Source organism: Struthio camelus, chromosome 8, assembly GCF_040807025.1.
Source record: "Struthio camelus isolate bStrCam1 chromosome 8, bStrCam1.hap1, whole genome shotgun sequence".
In the NCBI taxonomy this organism is placed as follows: Eukaryota; Metazoa; Chordata; class Aves; order Struthioniformes; family Struthionidae; genus Struthio; species Struthio camelus.
In genome coordinates this window covers 17,189,141-17,212,129 of record NC_090949.1, presented here as the reverse complement: position 1 = coordinate 17,212,129, position 22,989 = coordinate 17,189,141, and the positions used below count along the sequence as shown (strand labels likewise).

At 38.2% G+C, this 22,989-nt stretch overlaps 1 protein-coding gene across 15 annotated transcripts in view; it reads right to left on the bottom strand.

Moving 5' to 3' along the window:
• DPYD (dihydropyrimidine dehydrogenase) overlaps positions 1-22,989 on the bottom strand; it is a 386,630-nt gene that overhangs the window by 68,799 nt on the left and 294,842 nt on the right. For all 15 annotated transcript variants that reach the window (XM_068952361.1, XM_068952354.1, XM_068952355.1 and 12 more), the window contains one exon: positions 3,764-3,906. In XM_068952361.1, the coding sequence (XP_068808462.1) occupies positions 3,764-3,906 (143 nt within the window). The remainder of the gene's footprint in view (positions 1-3,763; positions 3,907-22,989) is intronic.

Sequence of the window (22,989 nt, the reverse complement as noted above, 5' to 3'; positions counted from 1 at the left end):
TTGCAAAAATTTAACAAACCATCAATGTGACACGGTAAATCACATTCATGATGCAAAAGATGCAACAAATTCGATATACATCTTATTTTGATAAGTTGGAGCTTTTAAAAAAACCTCACTTAAAAGAAAAAAATACTTCAGCCTCACTGGAAACCTACAGTAATGAACTGTACCTCAAAAAGATGTAGCTAGACATCTCTTAGAGCTTTGCGTATGCAAGGAGTTCAGGACTGGGCTCTCCATGGATGAAGTTGTTATTTTTTAATTTTATGCTTGTGCTAAGTAGGGATTGGTGGATCTGGGTGTGTTACAAAAAAATACAGTGCTATGAAATGAGTTGAAGAAAGATTGAAATGTTCCAGTATTTTTAATGAAAAATTTAAAACGCAAATTTTTTTGCCACTGCTTCAGAAGTGCAGAAAGAGGAACAACGCTTTGTTCAACTGCTGTAAATTTTAATTTCAGATACTACTGACTACAATGATCCAGCTAGTTTTCTACACCTGCTGCAAAACTTCTTTATGCACGAGCTTTTTGTCAGTAAAGAGGCTAAAATGTTGCCTTCCGTCTTCTAAAGGAGGGGATAGAAGGCACTAGGTTACTAAACGCATCAAAATTTGAAATTCTTTGCACATTCCCTAATACACCTGGCTTAACATCACTTGAGTTGGTTATGGTATATATTAAAATATGATTCCAGACTTGCATTTTTGCATAAAATGATTTTGTCAATGAAAAATAAATCCCCCCATTTTAAAAATAAAAGCCATTGGAAAAAAATAATGGAGAAGTGATAGTTGGTGAAATAGATGCAGCAGAAAACCTGATCCTGCTTTTAATGGAGGTACATTTATTATTCATAAACCTCCTTCTCTAAGAGATATGCCACTTTGCAATTAAATCAACACACACAGAACCTTCAGATTTTCTTAGCTCATCAACATCATCCTCTTGCAGCAGAGAAGATACAGGACTCTTGTCTAGGAAAAACAAAGGGAAGTATAATGACCACACAAGTGTTGCTCTCCTAGGCTCTCTAACTAGGCTTCGCAGATGGATCAATACAATCTGTGCTGCTTAGCATTATCAGATAGAATGTGTTTAAATGCTGGATGAACTGACATTTCCTACTGATTAAAATACTGCTAAAAAGAAAACATCTAAGCAATATTCTGCATAATGGAGTGCTGACAGTAGAGGCAGTAAAGACTTCTAGGTTTTCAGCTGCAAGCAGATGACTATTGCTTATTCAGAACAGCTGAGGTGCAGAGCTACAGCCCTGTCCGAACCCTCGCTGTATTCCCTCTGGCTCTGGGTAAATCTCTCATAGGGCATCTTCATAGTTTGGAAACATGATGTAAGACCATAAGACGGGCAGTACTGGGTCAGTTCAAAAGTCCATTCAGCACCATCTCCAAGTGTATCCAAAACAGATACTTAAGACAAGACTAGGGGAAGCATACATAAATTCCCCTGATACTGTCCCAGCTTCCACCTGTTTAACTCAGGGACTTAACAATATACTTGAATCCTCCTAAACTGAATCATTCAGTAAATCATTTTATGTAATGTTATCTCCAAATTCTGAACTTGCTGTATATTTTAGTACTGAGAAAGCATGAGTGAACTGTCAGAGCTGTTACAGTAAACTACAGAGGTTTTGACTGTTGAAGAAGAAACAAATGGGGCATTGATATAAGGTGAGAGAACTCTTTCATAAAGTTGTGAGAGAAACTGGTTCCAAAGATAACCTATGAAGATGAGGCTGCCTTGCTCTAGCTATCACGACATATCTAGTCTGAGCAGCAAACAAAAGTTTCAGAGTAGTCTTGGTCAAGAGTATTCCTTATAAGACTGTCCATAGAATTTACCTGTTTACCCTCCCTTCCATCTGCCTTTCCTGAGATGAGAGAATTATTTATTCATAATCTTGCATCGACTTTATTAAAGGTTTATTTTTAAATAAATGTAATTAAAGTAGTTCAGATCCATGCCTGCACACCAGTTTTAGAATCCACTTATCTCACATCAGTATAAATGACTTCCCTATTTTAATGAAACAGAAATAAACCACTCAAACTGAGGATAGGTTTGAAACAGAAGAGGTTTACATCAGTTCTAGAGCTGATTTAAGTTGAACTGGTGAAGCCTGAGGTGCAGGACAGAAGTTTCTCACCATCTCTAAGAAAATTTTGTTGGAAAGAGTTAAGTCTTACGTGGCTCTAAACGGCAGAAGAGCAGTACAGACCCAAGCCAAGACCAGTAGAGATTCAAGTTACTCCTGGAAGCCAGTTCCAGAGAACTTAATTATTAGTGAAAAGAAAATAAAAATTAAAAAAGTTTTGTAAATCCAATATTAGTTTCTTGAGCACTGATTGGGAAGGCTGTATTAAAATGTTTCAGAATTTTCCATTACTTTTGGGGCAAACCAACACGGAAGAGAAGAAGCAATAAAATATAAACATGTACAGAGTCTATATAAATGACAAGGGCATAAATGACATCAAAAAATCTTAATTTTTAGCCATCCAAAACCAGATGTAGTACATATAGAACACAGAATCATTCCACTATGTGTAGCTGAGGTCACATAACTTGGTTGCTGATGAAGCCATCGAAACCGCAGCTCTATTAGCAGTAACAAATGAAATGCATGTACAGCTCTAAAAACATTCCCTTGTCAATCCTGATTTTTTGTAGACAAATGCTGTTCTGTAATTTGTACCATTACTGAGCATTTACACGGAAGAAACTTCAGATCATTACATAAGAAAAATAGACCTTTTGTCTATTCATGGGAAGGAAGAGTTTGAAGCATTCTAATATAAACTAAAAAAACAGGAAATGGTATTAATAAAGCTAATGAACATAGTAAGCCTACAAAAGCCTTCTACTTCACTTCCCACAGATGCTAATTTCCATGCGCATAGAAAAACAAACCAAACTAAACATTAAGTTGGCCTAGATTTTATTTTTTGCAACAGAGCAAACAAGTAACTAATCTCAGCAGTCATCATAGATGTGCACTCAGGATGGTCAGGCTGAATCTAATTTTTAATGTCAAAGTGAATTGCAGGAATTAAATCACCCCAGTTGCGTCACTGCAGAGTGACACAAAGCCGATATCCAAGAGATCCACAGCGGCTGTTGTCTACGCTGGGAACTCCACACAAAGGGGACTCATATCTGCCAGAAGGTAACAACATATAATGGAACAGTATAACTACCACCTGCTCTTTATTAACCAGTCCAACATATACGGCACACACAACGATGCTCTGACATCTCAACTGCAACAGGTAAGGGCTGATTTCCAGCCAATTGGCTGATGTCCACAATAACAGACCACCAAGGCTCCCTTTCATGACAGGGGCTAACTCACCATTCCCATCTGACCAGAGCCTCAAAACACCCCATCAGGTAAGATAAACAGTGTCAATTATTGCATACTGTCCAACGGCTCACTCCAAAGCAGTGGGCTGCAATGCCAACACCTTATCTATAGCTCTGTACCTTCTGTTACAGCAAACATGCGTAAGTGACATAAGATGCCTGGATGAAGAAGAGTTACCTTAAATTGATTCCCAGTGGGACCAAAGTAGTGCCCTTTGGAGTTCCCCTCCCCTTGACAGGATCTTTGCAGAAGGCAAAAACTGAGAATAAAGGAAGCAGACTGGGAATCTCAAACTTAACTCTGTGTTAAGCTTGTGATTTTTAATTACACTCATTTTAAATTTCATGCTTTACAGAAAAAAAAAAGTACCTGCAAAACAGAAGCACCGCTGTGCAGAAACTGGAGCCCACTTTCAGCAGAATCGATTCCTCCAGTTGCCAAGATGGGAAATCCTGGAAGTGCACGGGCTATAGCAGACACTGCACGGAGGGCTATGGGCCGAATGGCATTTCCTACAGAAAATCAGAACGTTTTGTTAGGAACGTCAGAACATCCTCTGATGTAATTTGCACGTCCCTCGTGGAAGGAACATCAGGAACTAATGTCTAATTGCGATAGGCAGACATGATACTGATTTATAAACTGACACCTGCCGGGTTTCAAGTGGTATCAATACTTGTAAAGTATTAGGAATTTGGGTGTAATAAGCTTAAAATTGCAGAAACATTTCGGTAAACATTTCAAAGCTGGCTTGAACATTTTAGCAGATGCTCATAACAAAGACCAGCAACATCTGAAACAGAAAGCAGTACTGTCCCACACCGTACACTGTAGACAGAGATCTACATTTCTACATAAAGAACCAGGTTGCTTTTTGAAACATATTCTGCATAAATAAGAGGGAACATCTAGTGTATTTATGTCTAAAAAACTGTTTAAAAGCGCTATGTCACTATTGCACTTGACATTTAATACATTATTTGATATGTTTCCCTTTTAGATATGTCCACAGATTCTGGTAATCCTGTAAGCAAGCCACCTTTGACTATCCCTTAGCATGACAGTCAGAAATTCCAAAGAGTAAAATATATTCATTTATAGATGTATCTGCAAGACTTGAGTTTACTTTTTCAAAACAGTATATATAGGTTGAGTGAGACAACTCCCTGGTACATTTAGAGGAAATACTAATTAAAGTCTCAATACATGATGTCCAGCAATGCATCTGCTTTGGCTACAGCCTATTGATAGTATGCAAGTATTTAAAATACACATACAGATGCAGCACATACTACATGATATATGATGTCTGCAGCTGATACATTCAGCTATTTATTTTTTAGGCTAGCTGGGATTTCTCTAGGTAATTTCTGCATTGTTAAAAACTCTACTTAATTTAGAGAACTTTTAGGATAATTTTATGTTATCATTGGAAAACAACATGGTACTGTAAGGGAGGGATACATCACTCCCAGAGGAACTGGCTGGCTGTCAGCCTACACTAAGAAATGCTAGTACTTTTTTCATACTGTGTTGGGTAACTTGGGGAAATACCATGATATCAAATACTTCTGAACACTTTCTGTGAGCACTCTTTCACCCTTTAAAGCTTTAATCTTCTCTAAGGACAAACGACCATGAGGAAAAGAGAGAAATAAAACCAATGTAATGGACAAAGCAAGCGGAAGAAGAAGTCGCCATTAGGAAGTGCAGGAAAAGAACCGGTGAGCAAAAGGTAGCAACTGCATTGCCACACCTCTGCTTAGATACCCTTCATCCTCATTTCCTCCAGATAAAAACTCCTCCTTCAACCCAAACAATCTGCGTTGCTGTCATTTTGCTACCCTTTCTGAGAAAGAAGTGCTGCAGTTTGCTGGCTAGATTTTTAATCTAAGAGGAAAGTCTTTGAAAAAAGCAACTTAGCGTTTGCTGAACAGCCCTGGCTCACTGAGCTCAGCATCTACCCTCCCTCCACCATCCACAACAGCTGACTTCCTCTCAAGCAGACTATTATTGGTCCTCATGAAGGACCTTCTGTTGGCTCAGGACTCTGCTGTCTAGAGATAGAGGCTATCTTGCTCATATACCATCTAAGACCTCCTCAACCTGACCAACACAATGAATGAGCAGAACCATCCCACCCAACAACTTCAGGTCATAAAACTTGTCACAGTTTGTTCTAAATAGGAATGCTACATTTTCACTTCATAAAGGAGATTGTTCATCAATGCATTTTTCCATTACACAAAATTGAAATTTGGTTTGCCTTAACCATTAAAAATACTTTTCCTTTAGCTCACGTTGGCTTCGGCAACATATCACTGCCCCCTCAATGTAGCCCTAACCCAGGTAGCACTGGAATTCACAGACAATCCTGGCCCATCAGTATCATACAGATTCACATCCAAAAGCTAACCTAAGCAGTCTTTATTGGCCCCTGCTCTGGATTCAGCACAAAATTCCCTTCTTGGGCTATGGTATCTTCCGCTGCTTCAGGATAGACATCATCTCATTATATACGGAGGGCAACACTTTCTCCTTCTTCAATAACTGAACTCTGCATCTGGTCAAGAACCAGAAGAGACATTGATAAGACTCTCTTCACCTTGAAATCTAGATATATTGGATGTTCTTGAATGCGCCCACATTAGTGATCAGGTCTGCTCACAAGCTTTACAGATACTTTTTGCTAATTTAAGGGAGACTACATAGGGATATGTTGCTTTCTGCATATAAATTTCATTTGCAAAAATGGGCAGCCTAACCCAATATGCACTAACAGAGTGTTTTGGGGGAAACTAGAGGCTGATTGATGACAGTTAGAAATCTCATAAAAAAAACGCCCTAAAGAAGCTAAGATCACAGCCAAATAGATCACAAAAACGAGCTGGAGCTGAAGAGTAACTTTCCACTGGACAAATGAATATTTGCCATCATTTGAGCTAAATCAAATAGTAATGAGTTGGAGAGGAACAGAATGAATCTCTGAATGAGAATGACTACCAGTGTCCAAAGAGCAAATATTATGACAGAACTGATAGTCTAGGGTTAGATAAAGTCTTCAGACAAAAAAAACCACCAGAACCATGCTGTTTACTCTCATGAACTTATTTATAAAGTCTTTTGGAGGCCATACGCAACAAGACATACATGACACAACCACAACTACTGACAATACTCTGAACTAGAAACACCAATTCATGAAATTCTTCAACAATGTAGTGTTTGAGGCTGCAGGTGAGCGTAAAACTTGCTATATTGTTTTTAGCCACTGAGCCAGCTACTCCAGAATCTCACTGTGACGTGGTGGTTATTTTTTCAGAAGGCTGAAAAAGTACAGAAGTTTGTAGCTCTGAAATTATGTGCCCAAATGGAAATTTCTCCCCAATCTGCATGAGTTAAAAACTATCTATCTATCTTGAGGCACAAGGGTTTATATTCTTTTAACCCTAATGTAATTCTGAGAGTTTGCATTCAGTCAGTTTCTAAGCCTTATAGGCTCTTGAGTTGATATCTTGTAGCAATGAGTTCCACAAGAAAATATTTCCAGAATATGATTGTTACTTTTTTCAGCATGATTAAACTAGACACCTTCTTGTACACTCTTTGTACAATGGTCAGTGGAGGAAAAGAAACAAATGACAGTGTATTTAAGGTTACAGTACAATAGATAATCAGAAAGGCCTTCATTCAGCCTAAAGAAATCAAGCATACGGTTTGATGAAGCCTAGTAGAGATGGCAATGAGTCTTTGACTATATTATGAACATAGGTACTTTTTAGTACTAGCTGCACTTGATCGTCATAATATGAGTTATTACATTTGGTGATTAGTAAATTAGTGATAACTTGGTACAATTGCAAAAGCATTCCATTAATCAATAATTCAACTAAATGAATTTAAAAACATTTCTAGAGCGCTTCTGATGAGAGTAAATAAATGGCTGTAATGACAATCACAGGGTTGACTGAGGTGTCACCGGTCTTCCCAGCGCTTTTTCTTTAGCATTGGAGGTCATCTAAAGAATACGGAAAGAACATATCAAAACATGCAGCCATTCTCCTAAGCATTTCTTGATCAGCTATTTAGAAGCCTCTCCTTCAGTAACAGAAGGTGCTGGTCTGTAACACAATGTGATTCACTTGTGATAGAAGATCCTACTGCCTAGTGAAATGGTGAAATAATCTTCCAGATTAAAGGAAAAAAGAAAGAAAAAAAAATACAGTGAAGTTAAGCTCTAAAAAAAAGCAAATGGGCAGTGAATTTGACCTAGAGAGTCTATTTTCCTGCATTTTCACGAGAGCACCATAGAAAGGTAATAAATTCCATTGCAGAGATTTGTGGAGAAGGAGTTTTAAAAAGGCTGAAATAAAGGAGATTTAATGCCAAATTTTGAAAGAGCTGTAAGTAATAGTGGGAATTTGCAGAATGTTGTCCGATAAATCCAATGATACTTAAGAAGCTGAGGTCCAAATCTGACAAACATTTGAAAGAGAGCTCACATGCCACAAAATAAGCATCCACGACACACTTCGACATGTTGGGACCTATAATTCCACTAGTTCAGCACCAGTAGCTGGGGAAACTGCTGCTATGGTGCTCTCTTGATAGCAGCATTACAGCTGCTACCAGACACTAGGTGTGGTTATCATTTACCTCTCTGCAAAATAATGAGATTTCATAAACAAAGACCATTTATCCAGGCCCCAAGTAGGGCAACAAGATTTGAAAATGGAAGATAAACAGAAGAATATGTGGCAGAGATGACCTACTACTGTATGTTGAAAACTAGCTTTCAAATCTCTCATTACAAAACAAATACCTGCTATTACCTAAAGACTTAAATAATAAAATAATTACATGATGCAAAAGTACCTGATCTTTTTCTTGCCGTAAAACAGTTCTGTTTTTTGTTCTTTTTTTTTTAAGTCAGATTATTCATGCCTAATAGGGATGGCTGTTGAGGAAAAGTAACAACAAAAATACATCATGAAGGAGAAGCAGACTGTACGTCAATCGATTGCCTCTCCCTGGTCTGTGCCGGTAGGCAGAGCTGCACTGCTAGTCTGAGGTCAGTGGACTGATAACAAACTGATGATAGGTGTTCTACTTACTCAGTGGTTTGGTTGTTTATTTTTCCTTTGGAAGTAGAAAACCCTTTACCCAGGCCAGAAGACATTTTTTTTAAGACTTCATAAGCCCTTGGGAGTCCCTGAAGGACCCAGACCTGCCAAGAGCCAAAAACGTTGACTAAATTGAAGCTTGAGGGCTAGATTTAATGCCTTCTTCAAGGAGGGCGCCTGGTGTTAAGCTTCCAGCAACCCAGTAGAACTGCAGGTTCTGAGAAAAAACAGTTCAGATCATCTTGATCCCAATGACCCACCAACGAGGAAAAAATTCACTTATTCTCAGTAATCTTGAATACTGGACTACATTCTTCTCACTTGCAATACTTTGCACCAGTGTGGTAACTTAAAGAATCTTTAACATATACCTAAAGTAGCTCTAAATGGGGCTTTAGGTAAAGATGATCCAGGTGCATTAAAAGACAACGAATGAAACTCAGATAAATCATTTTAAGTTGCCAGTACAGAACCTGAATCTTGAAACTGTCTGAATGGTCTTTACCAAACTCCATATCAGTGGAATAAACAGATTTACAAGAAAAGCAAACTCTCATACCTAAGGTTGATATAATGCAAATTTTGTATCTAGGCTTAGTAGGTGGCATAAAATTGAAACTGGGTCATAATTCTCACCATTTTGTGCAATACAAAGTAAAATTCATTCTTCATATGCGTTATATTAAACTGCAGCTCTTCTTTATTAATTAAGGTCAGATTTCTACCACAGAGCCTACATATTACAAAGGAAAATAAACTGATATTAAACATAGACATTATTTGTGATTAATAAATACTTTTATGCCCCTGCTGCTAAAAAAGGGAAAAAATAATCTAAGCATCATCTCCCTCCCTGTCTCTGTAAATACATTCTCAGAAGACAGCTGACATTGTTATCTCCCCAACTGTTAAAATTAATAAAACTAATGACAAAAGAAACCAATGACAGCAAATATCAGACTTGGGAGGAAAAATATTGCGCAAGGGAATTGATCTAGGAAAGTTCAGGCACTGTAGATAATCAATCCAATATAGCAGAGAGGAACTAGATAAGAAATTTTGGGGATTAGGAAAAAAAGCAAACACAGAAAATGTAATTCTGGGTCAAGACATTTCCTGCATAATTTGTGTGCTGCCTAGTGCTAGTGATCAAAGTATTTTATATATATAATCCGTATTTGTAAATAGTTCAGGGAAATTATACGTTATAAACGACTCATTTGCATGGCATTCCTTTTGATTGCAATTATTCTGTATGTTCTTTCTCTCTCCCACCTGTAGGTGGCCACCACAAGCTACGCTTACCAAATAACTCATTAGCAGGGTTTTCAATACTGTCATATCCAGATAATTAGCAATTTATTTAAATAACCAATTTCTGTGGAAATAATTGCCATGGAATGCCCTGAACCTACTTTTTATAAACTATAATAAAAGTGTTAAGATAATCCCTGACATTTGCAAATGCCATTAGTTCACCTTTCCTTTTGATAGTGCTATGGCATTATGTTTAAACAATTACCCGATAACGCAGCAGTTTAATGAAACAGTGTAGCAAGCACATCCTTCAAAATGGCCAGTGAATGCATTTATATGCAGAAAAAAATCCAACCAACAGACATGTTTAGAGAGAAAGGCTACACATAGCTGCTATAAAGTTCCAATATTGGCCAAATAACATTCGGTGCCCTAATAAATACAGGATGTGCCAGAACAGCAAGTTCAAGACGGACCTTGCCCCTACTCTATGGTGCGCAGCTCCGTGTTTCTGACTCAGCTCAGGATTTGGCGAGGAGCCCTTTCACTGCTTCCTATCTGTTTCACAATCTGTTCAGTTCATCACTACTTATACATTAACAGCCACTTTCCAAATTCACTAATAAAATAAATACTATTTACTAAGGCTCCGGGTATCTCCATCCACAACTTTTGATTTACCAAACAGAGCCTGGAAGGGAACATTCATTTGATGGGATACCTCTACAACTGTTTGCCACTTCTTCCCAGGCCTGGCTGCCTGGTGCTCCAATTTACTGACAGTTCCTAAGGCAGATGTGCCAGCATCGCTCAGCCCATGGCAAAGGTTCTGCTGACTACAGTGAAGTTAGGAGTCTACCCAAGACTTTAGAATCATTCTAAAGTTAATGATTCTGCAGATTTGAAACAATTTCTATCACACTCTGCTACCTCTGGCTATTGACGGACTGCATTCTACCCATTTCTGTAATTATATCATAGCTATCTTGGATATTTATGGCCTGATAAACTGGCGGTGGGTTAATATTTTCTCTAATAATTATTTTCCTCTTCCTTTTTTATATCCAAAGCTAACTCTTCATTTGATTCTCTCTGAAATACTCATGGCTTTGAGTTCAATATATGTCTGGAAAAAAGCAATAATTATTTTGCTTCATGTTTCCTTCAAACAAAACTTTCACCCAAATACAAGAAATGGTGGAATATTCATAAGCACAAACAAAAATCAGTGTCCTCTTTAGGTTTTATACTTACCCTTCCTGGATTTCTACTGAGGATTATTTATGTTCTTTCAATTGAAAGTTCATAAAATCACCAGAGCTCTTTTTCAATAAACATTTAGTAGTCATAGGAGACTCCTTTCAATTAGAAATATTAGAATCAGAAAAAGAGAGACAAAAAATATTTTTTTCTTATCTGTAAATATTATTTATCCAGGAAGACCTAGGGGAATTTTCACTCATTTCATACGAGAGGACAGATATAAATTGTTTCGCATTTGCTGGATGAGCTGGTTAAACATTTTCTAACAAAGCCATTCTTTCATCGAAAACTACAGATCCACTAAAAATCAATACTTCATCTGCATGAAACCTAACAAAACATTTTCTAATGCAGATTATCAGATGATCACTATTTACTTTCATTCATGTTTTCCACTTCAGTTTGACTTCAGGCTAGAAGATCTGTCACAAGGTGCTTTGGATGTTCTTTAATTGACTAAATATATATAACACATTTTTTTTTCTGATTGCCTCATTATAGCTGATCTTCATGACTTAGAGGAGTTACTTGGTTTGATGCTGTTGCTGACAGCAGAGCTGAGCATACTGTAATTTTGAAGGAGGTGAGGCACCTTTTGCACAGAATTCTTCCATTGAACTAGGACAAAACTTTCCTGTCACTGAGAGAGTAATAGTGCTAATAAAATAAAATAAATATTAATAATGTAATAGCAATAATAAGATAGTAAAAGTACTGCTAATGACTGAAGTATACTTCCAGCATAACACAAGGGGAAAAAAACACCTGAATTATAATTGCACAATAACTAAGGGATAGACCACCTGAGAAATACTGTCCACAACTACCGGACAAGACAGTTGCAACCATCACAGCAGGACAAACGAGTTCCTGGTAAACTCTGCTGGGTAATCCATCCCTCCTAAATGTGACTGTTTCACTTTAAAACATGGTAGGTCTCACTGCCCATTTGTTTCAGGGAAGAGGCAGATATGTTTAACTCAAAGTCTAGTAGAAGCGTTTGTGGCTATTTATCCAAAGCTTACAGATTTGTCATCCTCAGAGGCAGTTGCTGCCTTTGCTTGAACTGGCTTTAACCCCCTTAAGAACAACAACTGCCATGGCCAACATGACCCAGGTGCTGGAAAGAAGTGGCGGGGTGGAGAGTCTATTTTGCTGCGCATGTAGTTTAATGCATGCATAGGTCTAAACACATAAAGGCAATTTACTATGTCCAGGTACATGCCAGAAGAGTGGGGACTGACTGCTGACCAGGGCCTTGAGATTCCTATAGTCTATTTAAAAATAAAAATACTACATTTTTATTATTAACAAAACCTGAACGGTATTGTTTAATAGCCCATTACAGAAAGGGAAGCAGAACTTACAGAAGTACAGCAAATTAAAAAAACAAGACCTAGCCATCTTGAAAGATTTATTATAAAGTATTTCTTTCCCTCTTTATGCAACTCATTATCAGACTAAGAAACACATAGGAAAATATGAACACAAACATACTGTGAAACATATTCATCCTTTTGAGCTGAAAACATTGTATATACCTGTGCAATAGTGCGTGTACGCATGCAGACATCTACCATATTATTATTACATATTATATACTTATTTAATCTGTGTGAATACATATATGCACACACTCAGTAGATAGCTATATTTCCATATTCACATATACATAAAACAGTGGATGACACGTCCCCTGATAAAACCTGTTATTTCAGCACTTCAGCTGAAAAGTGTTAAAATAAATGGCTCATCACATACAATGTGTTAAAATAAATGTTTATTTCAACACTGTGTGTATCATAGTCATTTATTTCAACACTTTCCATTTCTCAAGACTCACACAACCAAGAGTAGAACAACTGATAGCTATACCTAAGGTAGTTGAAGCATCCAACCCTACTCATCTGCTTGCCATAGGATGAGTAGGAAGTTATTTGACACTTTTTTTCTCTCAGCAATAAATGGAAACTATCTACCTTGACTGTACATGGGAACCCGCATGTGTCGGTAAGCTGGTGGGCTATACTACCGTTTGGAAAGAAAAAAGGGCCTTACCAGAGTCTGTTGAGATATTTGGAAAGCAAGCTGCTGCTGCCAGGGTAGGGATTTGAAAGGGAGCAAAGTATGGGGGCTTCTGACAATTTCATTTTGCAGTTTTGGAGCTGGACACAAAGTGATCTGTGCAGGCAAGAACTCACGTGAACAAGAACAAAAACTAGAGCTGTTCATACTGAAGGCTGAAAGGGATTTGATTTTTACAGGTCCAGTTATAAACCAAGGATCAAACTGTGCGCTAGGAGAGAACAGCTGGGTTCCCACCCTATCCTGCTGAAAATAGTTTTTTGGAGGTTTCTCCAGCACCCAAAACTTGCCTTATTTACTTTAATACAAAACCTGAAGGATCTTTGCAGCAGAAGCTTTCCAACTTCAGGAGGTCTCTGAAGGGCAATTAAAGTCATAGGGAGCTTCACGTTAGCACGTTTAGAATAGTGCCCATGTATGAACTTGCTCCCAGAGGCTGAGCTTGGACACCACATTGTACAGCAGTGCTACACTAGCAGCCCTTTCCTTCTCTGCCTTATTCTAGAGGGGAAGCATAAGAAGTTGGAAGAACCAGCACTCTGCTGCCTGCTCAGTACTGCTGGGTCATTGTAGTCCTGACGGAAAAAACCCAGAAGCCAGCCTCTGGAAACACGGCACGTGGTCTTCCTCTCACCTGCGTACTAAAGACCTCCAGCTACTTCCTTTACAAGTGCTGTTTCACTAGAAATATTTCCCCACCGTCCTAAGACACTAGAAACACAAAGGAGGAGTAGTATTACTTGGATCTTACTCAGAAAAAATTAGGGCAAATTTCCTGGCTTCAGCATGATTACAGGTCTGCAAGAGATGTGAAACAGCAGAAACATGATGAGATGGACTCTTCTCCTGGACAAACACAAGGACTGTTTCCTACACTCAACAGAGGGTTTAGAAATTTACTACCCAGCTATGTCTACAGCACTTTTCCATAAGGAAAATACCAGAACTCCAGGACTCACTCTCTTTTTTTCTTTTTTGAAGTATCCTCTTCTTTAAGCCAAAAGCTGCATATCTTAATAGAAATGTACACACATTTAAATAACTGAGTCTCCTTATCTCCCTCTCAGACTGTCTCACATACGCATCTACTTTCACATCTTCAGGATCACAAGCAAATCCGGCTCCAAGACACACTGGGTGACCTCTCCGGCCACACAGCCCCTCTCCCGCAGGTGCCGAAGCCACTTGCTTGTAGTTTTTGTTGCAACAGCTGCAGCTGGTGGGCACTGTGTCTTTACAGATCAGTCTCTGTAAGGGGCAGAGGCAGGACGAGGATGAAGAAATTAAACAAGAAATACACATAAAATTAAGAAATTAAGGAATACACACAAAATGTCCCCAAACTATCAGTCCCCTCTGAGCAATATTTACAGCTCACTGGCCTGAAATATTTTCTGACAGCTTTCCTCCTTTGAAGACTCTCAAAGTACGATTAGAGATCGCCTAGGCCGTAGGAAGATGGAGTGGCCTTCAGAAGATAAACAGTTGGTGGGGTGGTTCGCTTTTCTGTTTCTTCTCCTTTTTCTTTCTTGGAATTGCAGATTTGTCTACTGGTCCGGATGGAGCATGAACCTAAACTGAACTAAGAAAATGCTAGTGCAGACTTTGCAATCATCACACCCTGTGGGAAGACTGTTTTGCACCCAAAAATGAAAGACTGAGACCACAGTTTCATCAACCTACAAATAAATTCACTGCCTCAAGCCAAGCCACTGTAAGTGCTAGTTTCCTATATATAAACATCTCTTTTCTGTACATAAAGTTATCTTCCTCCAGTGTCACCTCTGGCAGATAAAATACTATAATCATGTTGAAGCAGAATGGCGTACAATGCCATGAAAGTTCTTCTCTGGACAAAAAAAATGTTTTCACTCTTTTACTTTCTTCAACTGTGATTACTTCCAGAAAGAGGAGGTATCATCACTCCTTTGAAGGCACTGTAGGTTATAAGATTGGTCCTCAGAAGTTGGCAACATGTAATAAAAGCGCTTTATTCCTAAACATCAATCAGTTTCAAGAATGGCAGTTGCTCATAGAACGGTAATAATAGAAATATTCAGCTAATAACTGCTATAGACGTTAAAACACTGGATGACAGATGTGAAGTGCTCATTATACAAGAACACTTTCTTGTAATTACGGTTTTATAACTAGGTTTATAAGTTTCTAAATATTTAGCTCCTTACCCTTCTGTATTTTTGTAATGAAATTTATACAATAATATTTAGTTTTTTGTAAAAGAAAAGGCCCCCCCCCCCAATAGAGAGCTCATCATACCTTGGCTTTAGCAAAGTACCGTGCATGGATGACAATTTTAAAGAAATGTTTATTCCTGTGTTCCTTGTTTTTAACAAACTTTACCATTATGGGAAATCTCACATCCCTTCTCTAGCTGAGAATGTACAGTGAGACAGAGTTAATGCCTTAGTGGAAAGTAAAATAAGAGCATGTCCGTGCTGTGTTAACTATCTGTGGCACAGAGGAAGCACAATCCTTATTTGTGGAGGCCTTTACTAGCTCTGGATATATTACAGAGCGTTGGTAACTAAAACATATTTATATCAGTCCTGCTTGTGATCAGCCACACAACTCAATGTTGATTTCAAGAAGAAATTATACACCTGCATCACAATTCTGGTTTCAGCATTAATAAAAAATAACAACATTAATAGGCCTAAACACTCATTTGCTTGATATATTCAGAGCTACGTAAGGAGATGCAAGGGAATTTAGTCCATTGCTCTGTCAGGTCGTTTTAATTGTTATCCAATGAGGGCAGCTCAGAGGGAGAGTAAGGGGCTTAATTTATGTACTTACTCATCCCCTTGGCTTCCACTGAAGAAAAATTATAAAAACAGAACTCCTGAACTGCGTTCACTGGTCTTCAGTGATCAAAGAAAAGGCCAATTAATGGAAAGCCAGGGCCCACAAAGTGCTTATTTCACTTTAAAATACTGCTAAGAACGCACATCGCTTGCTACTAAAAATAAAATAGCAATATTTGGCACTTAAACAGTGCCTGTTAAGAGAGAATATCCAAACTTTATATGAAGGTGTAAGATTTCTATCTCACAGAAAAGAAAAGGTGCAAGAGAGGCTGGGAGAGCAGATCTGTGTGCGCAGACAGAGAGTTAGTGTAATTTCACCTGAGCAGAAGAGGCAGTCGTCAGCTCTCCTGCTTACAAATCCCCTGTCCTTCCCAAAAAGTCATACTGTCCTTTCCTCTACAATTGTTGGAAGGATACCTTTGTAAGGGTATCCTTTACAAATCAGCTCAAGCAGCCTCCTCTTAGAAGTAAATAACATAAAAATCTCCTGATCTTGGGTACCTCATTCTGCGCATTCTCATGAATGAATTTTTATGCCCACCCACAATACAGCTTCAAACATAGGAATATGTCTGGTCACAGATACACACAGGACTATTGCTGCCTATTGTTGTCACCCATAAAAGCATTACGTTTTCATTCCTTCCTATTTTTCTTTACTCCAAAATAAAAAGTATCGAAAAGAACTCATTCACTTAGCGGACAGCATCTTCAGGCAAAACTGGTTTGCTTCCTTTTTCTTCTTCATCATGCAGAATTATAGGAATTCTGAGGGTTACTTAAGCATTAAATGTATACATATAAATTAAAAGATCGCATTTGCATGACCTATCATTGACACAATATTGTGTACGGAATGTTCAAAGGAAGCCTCACAAAAGCCTAACTGCTTCATGTGAAATCTGAACACATCTGTTCTAGTACTGAAAAGCCAGCATTTAAGTCCAAAGCACTAGAGAGCCTAGACAAGTACATTTTTGGAATCAAAACAAATACTGGTAATTTAAGAAAATACTATGAGGCACACAAAGACTGTACAATACCATATGTTGCACAACGCATCTGGTAATCAATTTAGTCTGTGTGCCAAATTTACTAGAAGCCCAAATAGGCTTAAATTCTTTATTCAAAAATTCAAAAAGTAAAGTATAAGCATTTTTAACATGGTGCACTTGCAATTAGGAAAAAAAGAGTGGATTTTTCTTTTTAGTTGCAGAATACAAATAAAAAATAATCTCCTTAATTATATCCCATAATGAATATATGTAAAAGTTTCACTTTTGATCAATGACTTTCACAGACTCACTGTTATAGGGCACGGTGTATTTCACAGCAGAAAAGATACATGTGATTTTTAAGTTACTCTACATTCAATGTTTACTTCTATTTTGAGAGGTTTGAAGCCGTGAAGGTTTTATGCTGTCACTTGTGATTCTATACACAATATGTTACTGAAGATGTCATCAAACATGGATGTACAAGCAACCTTGAATGGACTGTAGTCTTAAATCAACTAGGAATTCACAGTTACAGTATTTAAAATACAGTGGAAATCCCTAATTCAAGTGGACAGGATCACCTATAAAGCCAAAATAAATGTAGTAGGATAATAGTTTTCAGAGTTGGGTTACAGTGTCAATGCAGACATTTGAGCTGTGTTAACTCACCAAGCTTGATCTTGCTTGCCAGAGCATGCTTGTCAATATTTAGTTCCCAGGGAGCATGTCACGAGTCTTTACAAAAACTAGCTTAAATACAAAATACTATAACAGCTGCTGTGATCCTTTTTCTAACACTGAGATTAAATTGCGGAAATTTGTTTTGAGCTTTTTAAACCAGGAAATGTGTGCCATACACCTACTGTAACAAGAATATGAGAAACAGCATTAAGGGGTTGCAACGTTGTTTTAAGGTTTATTAAAAATATATATACCAAAAAAACAGATGCTTTACATTAACTGATTGGAAAATGTTTTAATGTCAAGAATACATTGACATTACATTGACAATGTACAAGCATCACTGTTTCCTGTGATATCAGATTAGAAAATGGACTAGGCTAGAATCAGATGCATCCGTGTTTTCAGAAAAAAAGTCTAACGCACACGAGAAAAAATACACCATTTAAGTGCCTACCACTGGATTTTCATCGCAAAATATGCGGCCAAACTATCTTAGGCATTTGATGAAGGTTCCTAAATTAGTACTGTGCTAACCTCAAACTTCTGATGAAGTCAATGGAGTGAGAAAGGAACTCAGCTAAAATCTGACTTGCTGTCTGAAAATGCCTATCTCTTTATAGTGACCATAGAGAAGCTTAACAGTCTCCCAGTTAAGTTCCTGAAGTTCAGCAGAACAAGCCTTGGCCTTACTCTGTTAGCACTTCTGCTCACAACTGCCTCTGCAATTCTGCAGAGAGCGAGGACATTTCAAGTTTGGAAGAGGAATTATGAGTAACACTTCCCTTTTGTTTTTGAAGACCCTTTTACCACCTCACATGACCTGACTTTAACTGTAAGTTGGGGATGCTCTCAGAGTTGTAAAGTAGCAAGGCTGAGTCTGAAATCTCAGCACCAGCACTATGCACGAGGCAGCTCCTGGGAGTCCCTTGTGAAAATCCCACTCAACAAGATGGGAGTAAGAAGTTAGGGTGACCCCCCCGGCCTCTGGATACCTTACTTCCTCTCTGGATACCTGCCAGGGACTGATTCTCTAATGTACTTCTATGAACAACAAAAGCTATATGTAATCTCTTGCTTCTTGGAATGAACTAGACTGTACCACCTAGCAGGCATTTTCAAAATATTCTTAGAGACAATAAGTTGCCACCACATCCTCTTTTGAGGTCTGAATCCTTCAAATCTCATCTTCAACAAGCTCTGAAGAAGCTGCTCGCACTATAAGAAAAAGTAACCAATTCTTAGATGCCTTGTCTGGCAATAGCTTCTCTGCAAGTGCTCCTGATGCACAGAATGAGAATATTTCTCTGAGCATACCCTATTAAAATGGGCATATATCAAAAAATCAGCAAAAATACTGCCAAAGCTGGTGTGTTTAATAGGTAGGCAGCTGACCTGGCATTAACAGTGCAAGCATAGCTATAAATGACAGAGAGTAAGATGAGCTTGGCCCAGCCAAAGCTGGATTAATCATACATATTTTCGAAAAACAGTATGTCACTCAAGAGGACTATGAAACATATATAAATGGCCAGACACAACCATAACAATTTACCATGTCTTCATGCATACTTGTAAAAAAATCACAGCTTTCTCCATTTTTTGAACTGCCCATAACAAAGTTCTTCACAGATTCAGCCTTACTCGGTGCTGAGCCAGGTATGGTACGACACAGTCCACTGCCTGATTTCATGTCATTAAACATACTTTCTTTACATATTTGCTACAGCTTCCCTATGGATTTGTGTGTCTCATTCTGAAACAATGGGACACTGGGCTTAATAGTTCTCACTCACTCTCACGTAAACTAAATAATGGTGGCCAAATCCCTGACTGTGAGTGTCCTTGTGGATTTAAATAGGACTTTGTAAAGAGAGTTCTACAGTACGTGCTAATAGAAAAGATATTTGCAATTACCTGGCAACACGATGTTGTAAATGGATGATAAACTGGAAAACAATAACTACAGCAGGTTTCCTACAAGATTTTGTATGTATTTACTGTTCATGAGTAGGATATTTATACAGCTCATTCTACACAACGTTGTTTCTTGCATGAAAACACACACAATAAATTGCAGATCTCTTAGCTGACTATTATATATTGATTGTACTTATTTGAAATGTAAAAAAAAAAATGTTCTGATGGTTGGGAAATACTGTTATAAATGTTTTTGGCAATAACTCATCAGGGATGATGTAACGGCCAGTGAAATGCAAACCCAGGATCTAGTCCGTTAATCAAATCTGCCTATATTTTGTCTTCTGCATTTTATGTTTGAGGTTGCCATTAAGATTTCCTCATCATTCAAGTATGATACTAAAAAAATACAGAATGTTACAAGGATTTAGGTGAATAAAGAGATATTCACTGTGGTAAGTTCATCATAAATCATAGCTAACCAGTGTCAGGAAATTTCAGACTTTTCTCCTACATGGAAGCAGGTCAGCAACAATCACCGGTTAAGCCTGCCTTTTTGACACTATTGAATGTACAGTAATGCCCTGGGTTCAAAGCTGTTCCAAATAATTTCTTGAGTTTTTCCCCCCACCCCCAACACTCTGTGTGACTGTCAAAACCTCCTGCAACTGGATTTTCTTAAGCAAGTGCAGTTTCATGCAACTGTGAAACCCTCCATCCAAGCTACCCCATGCCCATTCCTAAAATCCATCAATCTGTTGTTTTGTATGCAGGTAGCAAGACTGGTAGGAGCCCCAGCATCCCCACAAGCTCACGGCTACGCCTAACCTACTAAGGCTACTGAACGTGGTGGAGAAGCCAGCACACAGTCCCAAAGCTAGACATATCAGTGGTAGTACCCTGAGACGGAAGATGGAAGACAGTAGTCAGTTGGCTTACACTGAAAGTACAGCTGTCCCTCAGGAGAGAAGGGAAAACAACAGACAGCTCCATTTTAACAAATATTATATAAAAAGTCATTTTTGCACTTATTTGTTAGCTCAGGTTTTGATGTTTAATGTACTGCAAAATGTTTACTTTTGGCATAAATGTAAGAATGCGTTGATCCTTCAGGTAAGAAGAGAACACGTCTTCCACTGAATACGGATGGGATCTACAACCAATACAGGCCATTTGGTGACTAGAGCAAATATGTATGTAAGATGAGATACGGAAAAAATAAATTTGCTCGAGACATAGCGGGTAAGTACTACAGGGGTTTTAACCTCTGCTGATGCAGCTGTTTATCAAAGTTTACAAACTCTATCAGATTCCTGATTTTTTTGGAATTAGAAACTTCTGTGCTGTGAGTGACAGGTCCAGTTTACACTGAAGATACAGAAGACAGCTACCTCATTGCTCAAGCATTAGCTGTTTCACAAACCCTGCTGTAGAATCTGCTGCAGAATAACAAGTCAGCAGAAAAGACAACACCAACATGTGAATGCACCTGGATTTGGACCCTGTTTCCTTTGCCAGATCTTTCCTCTGCCTTCTGTACTGAAGCCTCATAACCTGTATTCAAGTTTGAATCTACCATGTACTTAACACTGCAAGAAGGTTTTGCAGACTTCCAAGCCTGCCTGAACACTACCATCTAAAATCATTTACTTGTGCACTAGTCCACAGCTATATGCTTAATCACTTAGAATGTGCTTCTTCCTTGCCTCCAATAGAGCAGAAGGCTGGACCCAAGTCCAATTTGTGTGATTGCCAGAGACCAGTGTGCATACCAGAGTGACCCTTCTACCTCGTGCATCAGCAGCCGCTGATACATTTTAAGGCGCACAGTTCCCACAGTTCAGACACACTTTCGTAAGGAGTAAATCCTTCTTACCAGGTTTAAGTGCCTTCTCTGAAAGCATGTATGAAAGACTAGAGAGTTATACTGCTTGCAACTGCAATCTCTATCTTTAATCAAGCTTGCGCTTGAACAAAAGACATTTTGACTTCATTGTGATTATCCAGGGAGAAAGGTGAGAAAGATCCGGCTAAAAGAGCTGCTGACACTTAATGGAAAACAAACTTAACAGAATACCTCACCAGGGTTTTTCTCTATTATTATTTTAAGTAATGCCTATTTGAAATTCTTGATAGTATTTTAATTCTTGTGTTAGAATAAACTGAAAAGCACTTAAATGCCACCTATTTTCCTAATAAATAATTCAAAGACACTTACAATGGTTATATTTAAAATGACCTCCAAAACGGATTGCAGTAAGTTTATGATAAAAAAAAAATCATAGTTTCAACATAATAATCTACAAAAGACATGATGTAAAAATATGCTGAGAGATTTTTTGTGTGCATTTGCTTAAAACCAGAAGAGGCTGATCATAAGAGAAAGAGATCTTGCTTCCTAGACCTGACAGGCATTGGAAGACAATCGACCAGCGCTGGCACAGCCAACACCGATGGGTTCGATCTTGTTGCTGTTACCTGGTGCAACGTTCTTCTGTTCCTAACCGACTAACACCTTCTCAGCCAGGCCATAGTTTGCATGTGCTATATTCATCTCTATCCATTACTGCAAACAAATTTAAATAAAAACTCCCTGTTCCATTAACCTTGTAATACTTGGACTTTTCTCTTATTTTATCTATTGATTTCCCTCCTCTTCATCAGATTATGTCTCCAAGTTGCTAACTATACAAGCATGTCTTATCATATGCCTGAAATAAACCATGTGAATCTGTACCAATGATATCAACCGATTTACCATTTTATTTAGCTGCACGCAGATTAAAACTATGTAATCTTTCATGCACGTATGGACAAGCTAGGCCACAGTCATTCTCTTTTTTCACCACGTTAGAAAATGTCTGAGTAGAATTTATGATTTCATCCAAATCACCTTCTGACATTGGCCTTTGGTAGCCATCAATAAGATTTGATAGCTTAACGGTTATCTGTTCATTAAAAAAAGAGGCACATTTGGAAAATTAATTATTTCAAGTGGACATATTCTATATGAGCTTTGATGTAAACAGTAAATCCTCAGAGTTCAACAACAGTAGTTTAGAGATTAATCTGATTACAGGTTATTAAAACAGCAGAATATAACTGATTTACATGTTGCATTTCTACAGCCTTGTAAAGACCAGCAATAGTTAATGACAATTTGATGGTTTTCTAGGAGTTTGGAACAAATACTTGGCTTCCAGTCTGAGAGCAATGCTGGACATTTGTGTCTGATGCTTGGGGGATTCAGCCAACTAACAGATACATTTGGTGAAGAATCTCATTCTAGTCATGCCCTCCCTTCCTAATTTCCCTTTTCACTGTTTTGTCGTCTTTGCCTGTTCCTCAGGGAACTGAGTGATTGATAGCCTAATCCAATGACTGTATTACAGCTGCCTCAACTTGGACTCTTTTCCTTATCATTAGCAGTTAGCCTATGG